Source organism: Lynx rufus, unplaced genomic scaffold (genome assembly GCF_022079265.1).
Source record: "Lynx rufus isolate CCGP_SWC_20201006 ecotype Redwood Valley unplaced genomic scaffold, mLynRuf1.p SCAF_20, whole genome shotgun sequence".
In the NCBI taxonomy this organism is placed as follows: domain Eukaryota; kingdom Metazoa; phylum Chordata; class Mammalia; order Carnivora; family Felidae; genus Lynx; species Lynx rufus.
Genome location: NW_025814835.1, coordinates 19,219,839 through 19,235,336, shown reverse-complemented (window position 1 = coordinate 19,235,336; position 15,498 = coordinate 19,219,839). Strand labels below are relative to the sequence as shown.

The 15,498-nt window shown below is 34.8% G+C and overlaps 1 protein-coding gene across 1 annotated transcript in view; it reads right to left on the bottom strand.

The window, feature by feature from the left end:
- The window catches only part of TXNL1 (thioredoxin like 1), a 33,760-nt gene that overhangs the window by 16,888 nt on the left and 1,374 nt on the right, over nucleotides 1-15,498 (bottom strand). The window contains exons 2-3 of the mRNA XM_047086304.1: nucleotides 5,584-5,680; nucleotides 3,226-3,399 (exon numbers count right to left, since the gene is read on the bottom strand). Of these exons, the coding sequence (XP_046942260.1) occupies nucleotides 3,226-3,399; nucleotides 5,584-5,680 (271 nt within the window). The remainder of the gene's footprint in view (nucleotides 1-3,225; nucleotides 3,400-5,583; nucleotides 5,681-15,498) is intronic.

The window sequence follows — 15,498 nt, the reverse complement described above, 5'->3', positions numbered from 1 at the left end:
ATTCAGTCCTTCAGTTGCACTAGTCACATAACAAATGCATAATAGCCACATGCATCTAGTGGCTACTAGATTAGACTGGTGCTGGTTTAAACTTTCAAAAAAGGTAGTCATGAAAGGAAAAAAGAGCAGACAGAAGTTTCTAGAACACCAAAGAGAAACAACTTAACTGCAATGTATGATCCTTGACTTGATCCTAGATGGGGAAAAACAGTTATAAAGGATATTTTGGAGATAATTTTAAAAATGTGAATGTAGGCTGTAAATACTAGAGATACTGTAAACCACTGCTAAATTTCTTAGGAGTGCTAATAGTATCATGGTTATGTAAAAGAATGTTCTTGTTCTTAGAAGCTACCTGCTCAAATATTTAGAGATGAACCATCATGATGTCTATACCTTACTTTTTAAATGACTCTGCCAAGAGATAAAAGTATATAAACACCTATCAAGAAAGCAAAACTAGGGGCACTTGGGTAGCTCAGTTGGTTAAGCATGGGACTCTTGATTTCAGCTCAGGTCATGATCTCACGGTTCGTGGGATCAAGCGCTACACTGGGCCCTGCGCTGACAGCGTGGAGCCTACTTGAGATTCTCTACTTCTCCTTCCTCTACCCCCCCAGCCCGCCACCGCCAAGAAAGCAAAAGTAGCAAAATATTCACAACTGATGAACATAGGTGAATGGTATATATGTTTGTTATACTATTCCATCAATAGAACATTTTTTATGTTCTGTTTTGTTTTGTTTTGTTTTGTTTTTTTACAGGGGAGAAAATCTAACACAAGACACACAGAAAGTTAGAAAACCCTTTCCATGCTTCCAATTTTGGTTAAAGAAAGATCTGTCTTACTACACAGATGAGGGTCATTTAAGGTTTCATTTCATTTTGTTGAATGATGACAAAATTTGTACACTGAAATCTATAGTTCAGTGGTCAGAATACTGAAATACACTAATAAGCCTCAAGATTCAGAACATTATGCAAATCCAAGTTCAATCCCAGAGTGCCTAGAATTCAAACTTGTGGAGAGGAAGACTTACTGATAGCCCTATGGCTATGAAGCAATACTAGGTATTCTTAATGAATATGAAAAAAAAAAAGAATGATTTAAATTTTCCTAATTTAAATTTAAATATCCCAATGCTTCAATAAACATTTTATAAACTAGAAGTCATTATATTTACAAAAACACTGTCTTATTTCTGAATAAGAACTACTACTATTCTTAACCTACATCTATTGCAACATTTCAAACTCCTCTAAAAGAGATACACGTACCTCTCATACTCTGGCTTCAATCAAATTTGGAGTTCCAAAACTAGGATGTATAAAATCAGTAACTATATAGTCTCTTTGTGTGAAAAGATAACTGAAACTCTTTAAAACCAAAATTTTATTTAAAAACTGGCAACACAACTATATGCTAACTAACTGAGATACAAATTTTTAAAAATTATTTTAAAAATCCAATTAAAACCTTTTTTAGCTTAAAAAAAACTGGCAATACATTTTTGCAATGCTTATACTTAAATCTGCTTAAGACACAGGCTTTCATTCACTGATTCTTCCTCCTGTTAAGTGGCTATTTGTGCTGTGAGAATGATGACATTCTTAGAAACACATTACTGATCTTACATAATAACTTTGTAGACATAATAGTTCAAAACTTTTAATGTCTTGATTGACACCAGATGGAAAAAATGAAAATGTTTTTAATAGCTTTTCACAGTGCATTCATAACATGTGCATGAAAACGGAATTTTTTTAAATTTCTTAAAACTTAAGTTTTTCCTGCTTAATTCCTACCTGAGGCCAAAACACTGATATCACGCTTAGCTGATGTGTAAATAAGTAGCCCTCTAGCTAAGCAGCAGGACTGTTCCGCTCTCATTAAGACTTTTTCATGCAAAAACCCTTCACAAATAACGGGAAAAAAAATACAAAGATGTAAACAAATCAGTTTACGGGTCAAATTAATTTCCAAAATTTTCCAAAAGGTGTCACAACCCTGACTTACACAACATGTTCATACTTTCCAACTGGGTATCGCAATTTCAAATGATTACATAACAGTTCTGTTTTAAACAGATACTAATTGCGCCTCCCTAACTTCAAGTAATTAATGCCACTACCACACGTTAAAGACACTTTTTGAAGATACAACCCCCACCCCGACACTCAAAGAAAAAATCTCTTGTATTTATCTAACTACAGAGTCTCCTTATTCAGTATAAATTTAAGAGACTTACAGAAAGGACTTGTCGTCCGTGATACACACTCTTTCATATATTACCTTTAACTTGAGGTAACAATTATTTTTTTTTTTAAATTCATTTTTGATCTGCCAATACCATTAACTTTAAAAAAGAAAAATTAGGAAAGATACATACAAATATTTATTTTGGTATGCAGGATTAACCAAGCTGCATTAATAAGTCAGCTACTACAAAGTGAATTTCTGAATTTTGGTTCCTTCCTGAATAGCTCTCAAATGATAGATACTGAATTATAAAATTTTATTATGTATAATTTCCAAACACTTTTGTGTTCCTAAGTCTTCAAGTTATTATTTGAATAATAATTCTTAAAACTCAGAAAAACATACCTAATGGTAAAATCACACATGATCCTAAAATAACTAGATTTTTGTAACAGAAAAAAGAGGTGCCAGAAAAGAGGGGATATATTTAAAAAGACAGAGAAAACTGTAGGGAATTTTAGGAAAGGGAGTTCAGCATAAAATGGTCACACATTAAAATTTACATGTCATTTTACACAACTGTTGAAAAATGGAAAATTTTTCCAATGCACATTTCTTCACATTTTGGGGAGAGGGGAAATATATAAATATGTAAATTTAAAAGTACGCATAAATAAAACATATACATTATATACAATAATAAAATCGAAATTAAATGTATGTATATAAATATACATTAAAAATGAGTGAATGTTTAAAACTGGCTATTAAGACAATTCAGAAAACAGATTAAAAAAAAACAAGTGGCAAAAAAGATTAGCAGAGCAAATTTAGGAAAAATTGTTTTTGATGAGGGCTTAAGGTGATAATATATACAACAGAGACAAAAACCCAACAGTCAGCTAATGAAGTTACTTTTAAAGTTCTTATCTGAAAGTATTCTTAACGCAAAAGATAACAGTCAACTTCACTTTAAGCAAACAGTGACAAAAATACATCATGATTTCACTTTTAAGTCTACCTACATAGCCTTTTGGAATATCTGTGTCCTCATTGCTTCCAGGGTCATTTTCTAAGTGCTGCTTGATTTTTTCTTCTAATCCAACAGCATCTGCTCCTTGATATTGATCAATTCTCACTTTGTTTCGAAAAAACAGAAATGTAGGTGTTGCTGATATATTGTTGGTGGCAGCTGTTCCCTAGAATTGGCAAGTTAGATGACGTTAATGAATTAAAATTAATCATTTTTAAACCACTTAGAATATTCATTCTACATCTCTATAGAAGTTAAATATCACAAGCATAAGCAAAAATCACGTAAAATAACGTATTCCCAATTGTTATTTAAGAAAAAGCAGGCCTGTTACTGAGGGCACTACTACATGACCCTTACGTTCCCAATGAAGAACCTCCATTTTAAATCAGTTTTAGTATTAAAGACTTCACCCAACCAGCAGAATAGCTTCCAATACAGAAATTATGCTTTACAACACTAGCTAGCTCTCTCATAAGTACATGCTATTTCTTAAGTGGCGAAACCAAAGAGGGTATTGATCAGTCAACACAGAGCAGGGCTACCAGGAAAAAGTACAGATCTGAAAAACAGCAGCCCATCTCTCCATGAATATGAAGTAACAGCCTCACCCAACTCTACTCATAGAAATGACTTCTGGCCTCCCTCACTGCAACATCTACCTTTTAAAATTCTGCTCCAACTCCACAATATTATAAAACTAAGTAGCAAGCAAATGGGTATCAGCTAATTAATGATGGATCCATGGTCCAAACTCTTCATAAGAAGTACAAAGGAAATGGTAAAGCAAACATGTCATCTTGCATATTCAAATACTATGAAGAGGTACCACTATGTTGCTTAAAGAAAAAAAGTTTACATAGAGATGTCTTCTCTAAACCTCAAAAATTAAACACAAAAACATGACTGACCTTTTAAAAGAGTGTTGTCCAAAATGAGACACAAATATAGGCTATATATGTAATTTTAAGGTTCCAATATCCACAACAGAAAAACAACTGAAATAATTTTAATAGCATATTTTAGTGAATCACTATCCGCATTTTCAACATGGTCACTATAAAAAGTTAATGATGTATTTTACATTTTTTTCATACTAAGCCTTCAAAATCCTATGTGTATATCTATAGCACTTCTCAACTGGGACTGGCCACGTTTCAAGTGTGCAATAACCACATGCAGCTAGTGGCTATCATACTGCACAAACAGCTCCAGAGGAGAACACTTCTAGATTAGAGACAGAGACTAGTACGGCCCAGTGCTACAGTCCACTAGTATGCAACAGAAGTACAAAGCAATAACACAGGGTTTATACCAAACCTCAAATACTAACTACAAACGAGGTAACATTAAAAAATTTTTTTCACTCAGAAATGTATCAAAGACACAACCTCACCAAAAAGAGCAGCTACACAGTTATTCCTTAGTTAGAACTACATTTTTAGTGTTGGAAACAACCTTCAAAACATTTTTCCTTAACTCCTCCTCCATATTCTCATATATGCAAATGTCGAACTGTCACATGGTCATTCCAACTAAGTAATCGGAATCCCCACAACACTGTGTCTCAATCAACAGTAATCAACACGCTAAAGTTTCTGCTGAGTATGCAGCTTTGAGGCTAAGATTACACAATGATCAATTCAAATCAAACTATAAGCAAGAAATCTCTGCCAAGGCTTGTTAATCAACCAATGCCTCAGTAGAAGATAATGTCGATTTGCGAATGATAAACAAAAAATGTAAAACAAAAAACTGCCAGGTGACCTATTAAGTTGAACAACTTATTAGTTTTACATCAGAAAGATATTAATATAAACAAACCCAGAAGCAATTAATATGGGACTACCGTTTTTAACTAATGTAGCCACAATAACATTTGTAATAATTGATGTCAACGTAACATTTCCATATCTTCAAAGGAGTAAGTACTATGCGCATAAAGAGATAAACGAATGAAGGATGACATCAATGTTGAATTTCAAACCAATGTAATTTTTTCTGTTAAAAAGGACTCCTTTCCGGGGTGCCTGGGTGGCTCAGTCATTTAAGCATCCAACTCTTGATTTCGGCTCAGGTCATGATCCCACAGTTCTTAAGTTTAAGCTCCCCATTAGGCTCTGTGCTGACAGAGGAGCCTGCTTGGGATTCTCTCTCTCTCTCTCTCTCTCTCTCTCTCTCACTCTCTCTCACTCTCTCTCACTCTCTCTCACTCTCTCTCACTCTCTCTCACTCTCTCTCACTCTCACTCTCTCTCTCTCTTTACCCCTCCCCTGCTTGGGCTCTTTCTCTCTCAAAATAAACAAACAAATATTTAAAAAAAAAAAAAAAAAGGATTCCTTTCCCTTACCTGACACTGATGTACATCTACTTCCAAGAAAACTGCCTGTGGATACTTATTACTCATAGAACTGAATGCTGGGGCAATCCTTAAACATGGTCCACACCTGTGAGAAAGTAAAACACATGCTTGGTAAAAACACACAAAAGACTGTATTAAATTATACTCTAAAGAACCTGTTAATTAAAATATGAAATCAAACAAACTCTGATGATCCTGGCTTTAGTTGTTCTAATCTTTTCCACTAGATTAATTTAGATACACTTGCATCAATATCACATTGTCCTAATGACTACAGATTTATATTAAGTTTTAAATATAATAATGTTAAGTCTCCCAGCTTTGTTCTCACTGAAATTAAAGATCTAAATAAAAGTCGGAATACGCTATGCTTATAAACTGGAAAACTCAACAGCATCAAAATGTCAATTCTCCTAAATTTGATTTTTTGAAGTCAATGTAAAATCCCAGTAGGTTTTCTTGCAGAAGTTAACAAGTTTAAATTCTAAAACTTATAGGGAAATACCAAAGATAGCCCAAGCCATCTTGAGGTTCAAAGCTGAGAAAATTACATTACTGAATATTAAGAATGATCACACAGCTTTATAAATTAAGAGTGTTCAGTGCTGGTACAATGATATAAAAAAAAAAAACAAAAACAACTGACCAATGTAAAAGAACAGGTCCAGAAACAAACCCATCCATCCTATCTGCAGCAACCTGATTTATCAAACATGTGACACAGCAGTGCGGTGGGGAAAGGATGGTCTTTGCAATAAGCAGTGCTGCGTCAACTAGACAGTCACATGAGAAAATAAATGAATCGTGACCCCTATACCTCACACCATACAAAAACCCAATTCCAGATGGATTACAGGTCTAAGTGTGAGAGGTAAAACAATAAGGGTTTTAGGACAAAATACAAAGGATACTTTCAAATCTTAGGAACAAGCAAAGATTTCTTATAACACAAAAAGCACTGAAGAAAAAAATGAAATAATTGATATATTGTAATATACTTGATAAATTAGAAAATATTAAGACCTTTTCTTCATTAAGATACCAAGTCCCCACAGAGTGGTAAAAAATATCTGTGAAACATATCAAAGGACTTAGACTGCTAATATGTAAAGAATTCCTACAAATCAATAAGAACAAGACTGACACTCAAAAGAAAAACGGGTAAACTCTTAAACTGGTACTTGACAAATGAGGTTATCTTCATAACAGTCAGTAAATATGAAAAGATACCTCACTTCATTAGTCACCAGGGAAACCAGGGAAAGGAAAATTAAAACTACTTCCATCAAAATAGCTAAAACAAAAAAGAATAAACTATAGTCAAGAATGTGGATCAACTGAACTGTTAGTGACCATGCAAAATGGTATCACCTCTTTAGGGGAAAAGAAAAGAACCTGGCAGTATCTACTAAACCAAGATTTGTGCCTACCTGTCAGCATTTCTGAGTTATATAACCAACAGAAGTGTCTACATATGTTTGCTTTAGGGCATTTGAAAAAATACTGATAGTAGTAACACTTCTAATAGCCAAAAGAGGAGACTATTCAAAATCCTATGAACACAGAATGAGTATATTAACTGCAGTTGCTCATACAGTGGAATACTATACAATAATGAAAATGACTGGTGTAAAACTTCATGCAAAACATGGGTTAACCTCACAAATAAAACTGAGAAAAGTAATACATTATATGATTCCATTTATGTATGGTTCAAATACAGGCAAAACAAGTCAATGGTACTACAAATCAGGACATAGGTTACCTTGAGAGTTAATGACAGGATGGGGATATGCAAGAGATTTCAAAAGGCTAGTTATATTATTCTATTTGTCTGGAACCTGATTACATGAGCATGTGTGTTCAGTTTGTGAAAATTCAACAGGCTACACATTTATAATTACACAGTGTTACATCTCAATAGAAGTTCAGACAAAAATCATAGCAATAGCAGATAAGAACACAAGGAAAAGCAAATTCTGAAGCACAAATGTTCATGCCCAAGCTGTGACTGTCTCTCCATTGTTAACATTTTAATCAATATTTTCATCCTGTGCCATCTATAAACCTCACACCAAAAAGCTAATAACGAATTAACTTCTTAAATATTAAACTTGGTGCTTCTGAAAGTAGGTTTTTGTATCTAACAATCCTCAAATAGGCCCGGAGACCAAATTATAAAGAAACAAACATTTATAGCACTAAGCCTATGTTTGGTTTAGCAAAATACTTCTAGTTATCAATAAGTCTTAAACATTATGGATGGGAGTACAAATTGTTAAATCCTTTTTGAAGAGCCATTAATCACTCTGTCAATTTTAAATGAACACAACCCAAGATTCAACAATCTTACTTCTATACATCAATCCTACCTTAAGACTTAACTCAGTTTCACAATATGTATACAAAGTTCAATGCAATGTTATTAATAGTAAAAAATTAGAAATAATCTAAGTGGTAATCAACAAAAATAGTTTCAAATGTTATGACACATTCATACCAGACGATAAGGATAATTTGTAAATTTATACTGTTTAAAATAAAACTAAGTCTCATGATAAAATTCTCTATTACCACATGAAAAAAAAGTGTATACACACATTAGGTGCATCACACAATAATCAGTTAATTACTTATGCAAAGTGGGACTGGAAAAGGAAGAGAGAAAATTTAGAGGAAACTTTTTAAAATTATTCATACTTCTGCATTTTTGTTTTTTTAGGATGAACAGGTACTTTGATCTTAAAATATTAAATAACTTGAGATTACAGAATTTAACATTAATTGCATTTAAACAGGTTTCCCAAATGAAGCACAGTGCTTTATGCTATACCACAATATATTCATTATTAAAAGAAATCTCCCTTCTGCACAAGCATGCATTCAAAATAAGACAACTTATGGGAAAAATAAGATCGAGGCAAGCCATGTAAACCCATGCAACTTTGTAAACATATCCCCCCCCCAAAAAAAAAAACAGTAACGTTCTGAGGAAATACTTGGACAGCCAGGCAGGTGGCTCAGATCTAGAGGATACCTCAGGGAATATTTAAAATGAATAAAACCAATGGACTGTAAGTGCCATGACGACCCAGGTGGAAGTGAAGCTCTGAAGCAGTGAGGCTGCACAGAGGAAGCGTAGCCCTGAGAATGAACCCTCGGGGAACAAGTGCTGGGTGCAAGTGCGAGTGTTTTATTAACTTTAACGTCATTAAAATAAACTTGCAAGGGAGCTTGCCTGCATAGCTGAGGGCTTTTCTCTTTCCTGCTAAAGATTCTGTTTCTAGTTCTGCTCTTCACTACCTAGGAAAAACAATGCGAACCAACAGGACTTGCTCATTATACTGACATCATCACGCTATTCACCAGTCACGTAGGAGTTAACCGGTCAGTGTCAAAAAAACAGAAACAAAAACAAAAACAAAAAACACTTCTGGCTAAAATGACTGTACTAAGATTAAGTGTTCCCTTTCAAAATTTAACCTTATCTAGATCCCCTGTTTAATTTTAGTTAGCCATCACAGGTTGTAACTTTAGTCAAAAATGAAAATAAGTCACAGAACACAGAAGCACAAATAAATACAGTGGCATACTTTCACAATATAATCATCCAAATGAATTGATCAGTTATTTTAAGTAAGATGTTTGCCTGCTTAATATCAGCACTTAAGAGTATAAATTTCTATTATTAGCTGAGCTCAGAACAAGTCACCTGATTTCCCCGTATAAAATGGGAAGGGACTAGATTTTCCAGGACCTTTGTCATATCCAAAATATTATGCCCCACATATGCCTGAATTTCAGGATCTTCCTTTTTTCCTCCTGTGCAGTCTTGTTTCACAGCCCTTAAATAGTATATAACCACAGAGCCTCTGAACTTGTAAAAGAGACCAGAGATCATCTAGTCCACACATTAAAAAAAAAAAAAAAGCGTTCTTTTGCTACTTCTCTTTGACAGGAAGCTTATCTGTTAAACATGTAAAATGGATATGTAAGGATTCTGACTTATGCTTTTTGAGAAAAAACAGACAATTGTCCAGCTTTTTGCAATACATAAAGAACCAAACCCAGAAAACTCAAACTTTAAAACTGACCTAACTTAACACAATTATTTGGTAAGTGAGCAATGAAGACCAGAAAAGTTAAATCACTTGCCCAAGATCAGACACTCTAGTAAACGAAAGGGCCACAACAGAACGGTTAACTCCTAACCAATCCAAGATCAGCTTTCTTTAAAAGCACCAAGCTAGGTTCTAAGTATGATTTTTGTTTACAGTCATTATATAAACAAATTCTACTTCATGAACTTGCTGTCCTTCCCTGTTTGCTAGTCAGTGCTCTACCTTGAGCAGTAACATGTGTAAACACATTGCTGACATAATGGTAAGAAAATGTATGTGCTTTCTGTAGAGATATTTTAAAAGTCTATTTTTTCTGTAGGGCACAACCTTAAAGTAGGTAATGTCTAGATTAATTATAATTAGGGCAGACATAATCATAACTGGTCCTATTAATAACACAAAATGCGGGGCGCCTGGGTGGCGCAGTCGGTTAAGCGTCCGACTTCAGCCAGGTCACGATCTCGCGGTCCATGAGTTCGAGCCCCGCGTCAGGCTCTGGGCTGATGGCTCAGAGCCTGGAGCCTGTTTCCGATTCTGTGTCTCCCTCTCTCTCTGCCCCTCCCCCGTTCATGCTCTGTCTCTCTCTGTCCCAAAAATAAATAAACGTTGAAAAAAAAAAAAAAACAACACAAAATGGCTAGCATTCACTGAGCATTTACTATATGTTATACAATTTACAAAACCCTTAAACTCATTTAAACCCTACATTTCTCATTTGAAAGTCAAGAACAATGCAGTACAGTGCTAGAATTTGATTACAAATCCCAACTCTTAACTGCTGTTCCAAATACCCCAAAACAGTGGCTTAAACACTGCTTTCTGTTATTTCTCAATTAACTGCCAAGATTAAAATGAATATGCTCTTTTTAAAAAAAATCCAGACACATACCATTTTATAAAGTTCAAATCCAGGCAAAACTAATTTACAGTGTTAGAACTCAAGAACAAGGAGGGGAGCCTGGGTGGCTCGGTTGGTTAAGCAGCTGACTTTGACTCAGGTCATGATCTCACAGCTCATGAGTTCAAGCCAAGCATCGGGTTCTCCACTCAGCGCAAAGCCTGCTTTGGATCCTCGGTCTCCCTCTCTCTCCCTCTCTCTCTCAAGAAAAAAAAAAAGGAATTCAAGAACAAGAAGAAAGCAGGCATGGGGCAGGGGTAGTCTACCGTGCTGGCATTCTTGATCTACATGTTAGTTACAAGTGTAACCACTCTGAAAATTTATCAAAGTATACACAAATGATTTGTGTACATTTTGCATGCATGTTATACTTGAATTAAAAAGTTTGCTTTTAAGAAAAATTCTCTGTGTGTTCTTTGAGACCTCACCATGTCCTAGTTATCTCTCATTATCTGCCTGGTCCCTATGGACTGCTGGGCCTGCTATCTTTGTAATTCAGTCTATAGCAATTTTGAACCATATAATTAATGTTATCTACATCTATAACGTATTAGTTGGACAAGCTACCATAACCATTAGAATTCAACATTCTAACCTACGCTAACACTATTCTTGGATGGTAATAGTAACACCTAACCAACAACAAAGTAGGACTTGCTTTAACAAAACTGAACAGACAGTAAACACATCTGTAAAAGTGATACATTCATGAATTCAAGATAAAAATCATTCATACTCCATATAATTTCACTTACATGTGGAATCTAAAAAACACACACACAACACAGCAATTGCACTACTTGGTATTTATCCAAAGGATACAAAAATACTGATTTAAAGGGGAACATGCACCCCAATGTTTACAGCAGCACTATCACCAATAGCCAAATTGTGGAAAGAGCCCAAATGTCCATCAACTGATGGGTAAAAAAGGTGTGTTGTACACACATAAACACACACAAAATGGAACATTACACAGCCATCAAAAATAGTGAAAGGTTGCCATTTGTAACGACCTGGATGGAACTAGAGTGTACTACGTTAAGCAAAGTCAGTCAGTGAAAGACAAATATGTGGAAGAAACAAAACAGATGAACATAGTGGAAGGGAAGGAAAAGTAGAATAAGATAAAAACAGAGAGTGAGGCAAACCATAACAGACTCTTCACTACAGAGAATGAACAGGAAGGCTGGAGTGGAGGTATGTAGGGAGATGGGCTAATTGGGTGATGGGCATTAAGGAGGGCACTTGTTGTGATGAGTACTGGCTGTTATATGTAACTGATGAATCACTAAATTCTCCTGAAACCAACACTACACTGTATGTTAACTAACTTGAGTTTAAATAAAAAGTTGGAACAGAAACAAACACACAAACGAAAAAACCAGAAAGACTCATAAATACTGAAAACAAACGGTGGTAGTGGGGAGGGGATAGGTAAACACATCAAGAAGTACAAACTTCCAGTTAGGAAAAAGTCATGGGGATATAAAGTACGGCATACGGATAACACTGTAGTAACTTTGGTGGAAGATGGTGACTATATTTACCGTGGTGAGCATTTTGTAAAGCGTATAACCATCAAATCATTATGCTGTACACCTGAAACTAATATAATATTGTATGCCAAGTATACTTCAATTTAAAATAAAAATCATTCACACTGAGTTTTATGGGAAAGAAAATGCATATTCTTTTAGCGTTGGGGCTTACCTACTAGTGATAACAACCAAACTGGCACTGTTTATAACCATTAAATGTATATTTAAAGAGTAACAGTATGGAAATAACAGTTACAAAAACACATCACCACAGTATATAATTCATATATATAATTTTATACTCTAAACAATGCTGTTAGGTTACGTGTTAACATCCCCATGTTACAGATGGGGAAAGAATATCACAGAATGAACTGAAATGTCCTAGGTCATAAGATTAGTTTGCAAGCAGTGCTGTGGCTAAATAATTCAAGGCAATATTTAAAAAAAAAAAAAGGTCAGGTTGTGTGCAATACAGGGATGAACCTGCATTTCCTTTCTATTTAGGCTGGGAAAAACAAGGACAACACTTTACACTTCCTGCAGTGCATTCAGCAATGGGACCTTAAATTATTCAACCTGTGACTCAACATCCTCGTGTGTAAAATGGGGATAATTTCAAAGATTATTTTGAGGACTGAATAAGTCAATATAAATTCTTAAATAAGTCTCTTACAAAAGAAATAATATGTAAATGTTGGCTATTTTATTTAAAAAACAACAACAACAACAACACTGGAGAAAGGTGCCAAGACTATTCACTGGGGAAAAAACAGTGTTTTCAACAAATGGTGCTGGGAAAACTGGATAGCGACATAGAAAAGAATGAAAGTGGACTTTTACACCATATACAAAAATTAACTCAAAATGGGTAAAAGAATTTAAAAACTAAAATTACAAAATTCCTGGATGAAAACATAGGGGCAAATCTTCATGACACTGGATTTGACAATGACGTGTGGGATATGACATCAAAAGCACAAGCAACAATAGAAAATATATATAAACTGGATTCCATTAAGATGTAAAAACTTTTGTGCATCAAAGGACACTATCAAGAAAGTGAAAGGCAACCAATGGGAGAAAATATTTATAAACCATTTATCAGATAAGGAATTGATACCCCAAGTATATAAAGAACTCCTATAGGGGCATCTGGCTGGCTCAGTTGGTAGAGTGTGCAACTTCTGAGGTCAGTGTTGTGAGTTCAAGTCCTACGATGGGTGTAAAAATTACTTAAAAATAAAATCTTACCAAAAAAAAAAGAAAGAACGAACGAACTATAATTCAAGAACAAAAACCCAAAGAGTCTAATTCAAAATCAGTAAAGGGCTGGAATCAGCATTTCTCTAAAGAAAATAAATGACCAATAAGCACATGAAAAAATGCTCAACATCATTAGCCATTAAGGAATTACAAACCAAAACCACCAGACCACTTCACACCCATTTAGGATGGCTATTTGGTGCAACCGAATTCTACTCCCAGGTATATACCCAAAAGACTTTTGAAAGCAGGGACTCAAAGATATCCTTGCACACCAATGTCGGTAAGCGGTATTACTCACAATAACCAAAAAGTGGAAACAACCCAAGTGTCCATCAACAGATGAATAAACAATATATAGTATATGCATACGATGAAATTTTTAACTTTAAAAACGAAATTCTGATACATGCTACAACATGGATGAACCCTGAAAACATTATGCTAAGGGAAATAAGCCGGAAACCAAAGGATAAATGTTATATGACTCCACTTACGTGAGATAGCAAAAACAGGCAAATTCATAGAAACAGACAGATGTTACCAGGGTGGGGGACTGGGGGCATTGGGAGTTACTGCTTCATGGGTAAAGTTATTGGTTAATGTTTCTATCTGAGATAATGAAAAGATTCTAGGAAATAGTGGTGATGGCGGTACAACATTGTGAATGTACTTAATGCCACTGAACTGTACATTTAAAAATGGCTAAAATGGTCAATTTTATGTTACATATATTTTATTGCAATTAAAAACACTGAAATACTGGAGAGCCACTGAAGATTTTTAAGCGAAACAGTGACAATCTATATAACATTTTAGTAAAATTAATGTTAGATATAACATGGAAGTGAAGAAAACGGAATAAGGCTTAAAAGTAGGGTTGGAAAAGAAATAAAGAAATAGGTGATAGAGAAAACTATGTTCTTGGCCTAACATGGGACATTAACTTTGATCTAAGAGGTTTCCTACATGATCTATTGGATACAGTTATTTTGAGGGTCTAATACCGATGCTGAGTTATGAAAGTCTGAGGTCACAATCACACACAGTTTGTGGAGGAACACATTAACAGCCAAAATATTACAGAACTTTAAGGCAAATACAATCTTAACAGATTTATAAATTACCTAAATATGCTTTGGAACTTAAAAGCTTTCTAAATTCAAACTTTTGTTCTCAGTTTTTACCATAAAAAATCAAATTCTCATTGCATCAAAATACCTTTTTAAAAATTAACACAGAGCTTTGCCAATCGATGTCTGCAGTTGTTTATGGTTATATGAAACCTCATTGTTAACGGAAGTGTTTCCTTAATAGCAATGTTTCCCCACTTTTCTCACTTCAACTAATAAATTATTTATCACTGTCTGTCATCTCTTCTGCTATGGTAAGGGGAAAAGAGAGTATTTCATTGAGGGACAAAAGTCTATACATTCCTACAGACTAGAATTAGGAAAGTGAACTAAAAATGAGATTCACTGTTAAAATCATCTCTTCCCTTTTCCAACTCTGGCCTAGGCACTTAGTAAATGTACTTAGTATGTAGTATGTATTCCCCATATTAAGAATATAGACATTGCAGCGGCGCCTGGGTGGCTCAGTCAGTTGAGCACCCAACTTCGGCTCAGGTCATGATCTCACGTTTCGGTTAGTGGGTTCGAGCCCCGTGTCGGGCTCTGTGCTGACAGCTCAGAGCCTGGAGCCTGCTTCGGTCTCTGTATCTCCCTCTCTCTCTCTGTGCCTCCCCCGCTCATGCGCGCTCTCTCTCAAAAATAAACATTAAAAAAAAAAAAAAAAAAGAATACAGACATTGCAAAATTGCTAAAGCTGAGAAGATATATTTATAGAATTTTGAGATTCCTTTTACACATGTCTTTATAACGAAATCTTTATCTTCTCCAATTTAATAAATGTGAAAGTCTACATGTCAAATTGGTACTCTCGGCCACCCTATAAAATCCAATATACTCTGCCTTTTCAATTCTGTATGAGACAGATTGATCCAGGAATAAGTCTTTAATTGTTATCATCTCTATCTGCATCCACCCAAGCCCTAAAACTATCTAATCCTAATGCC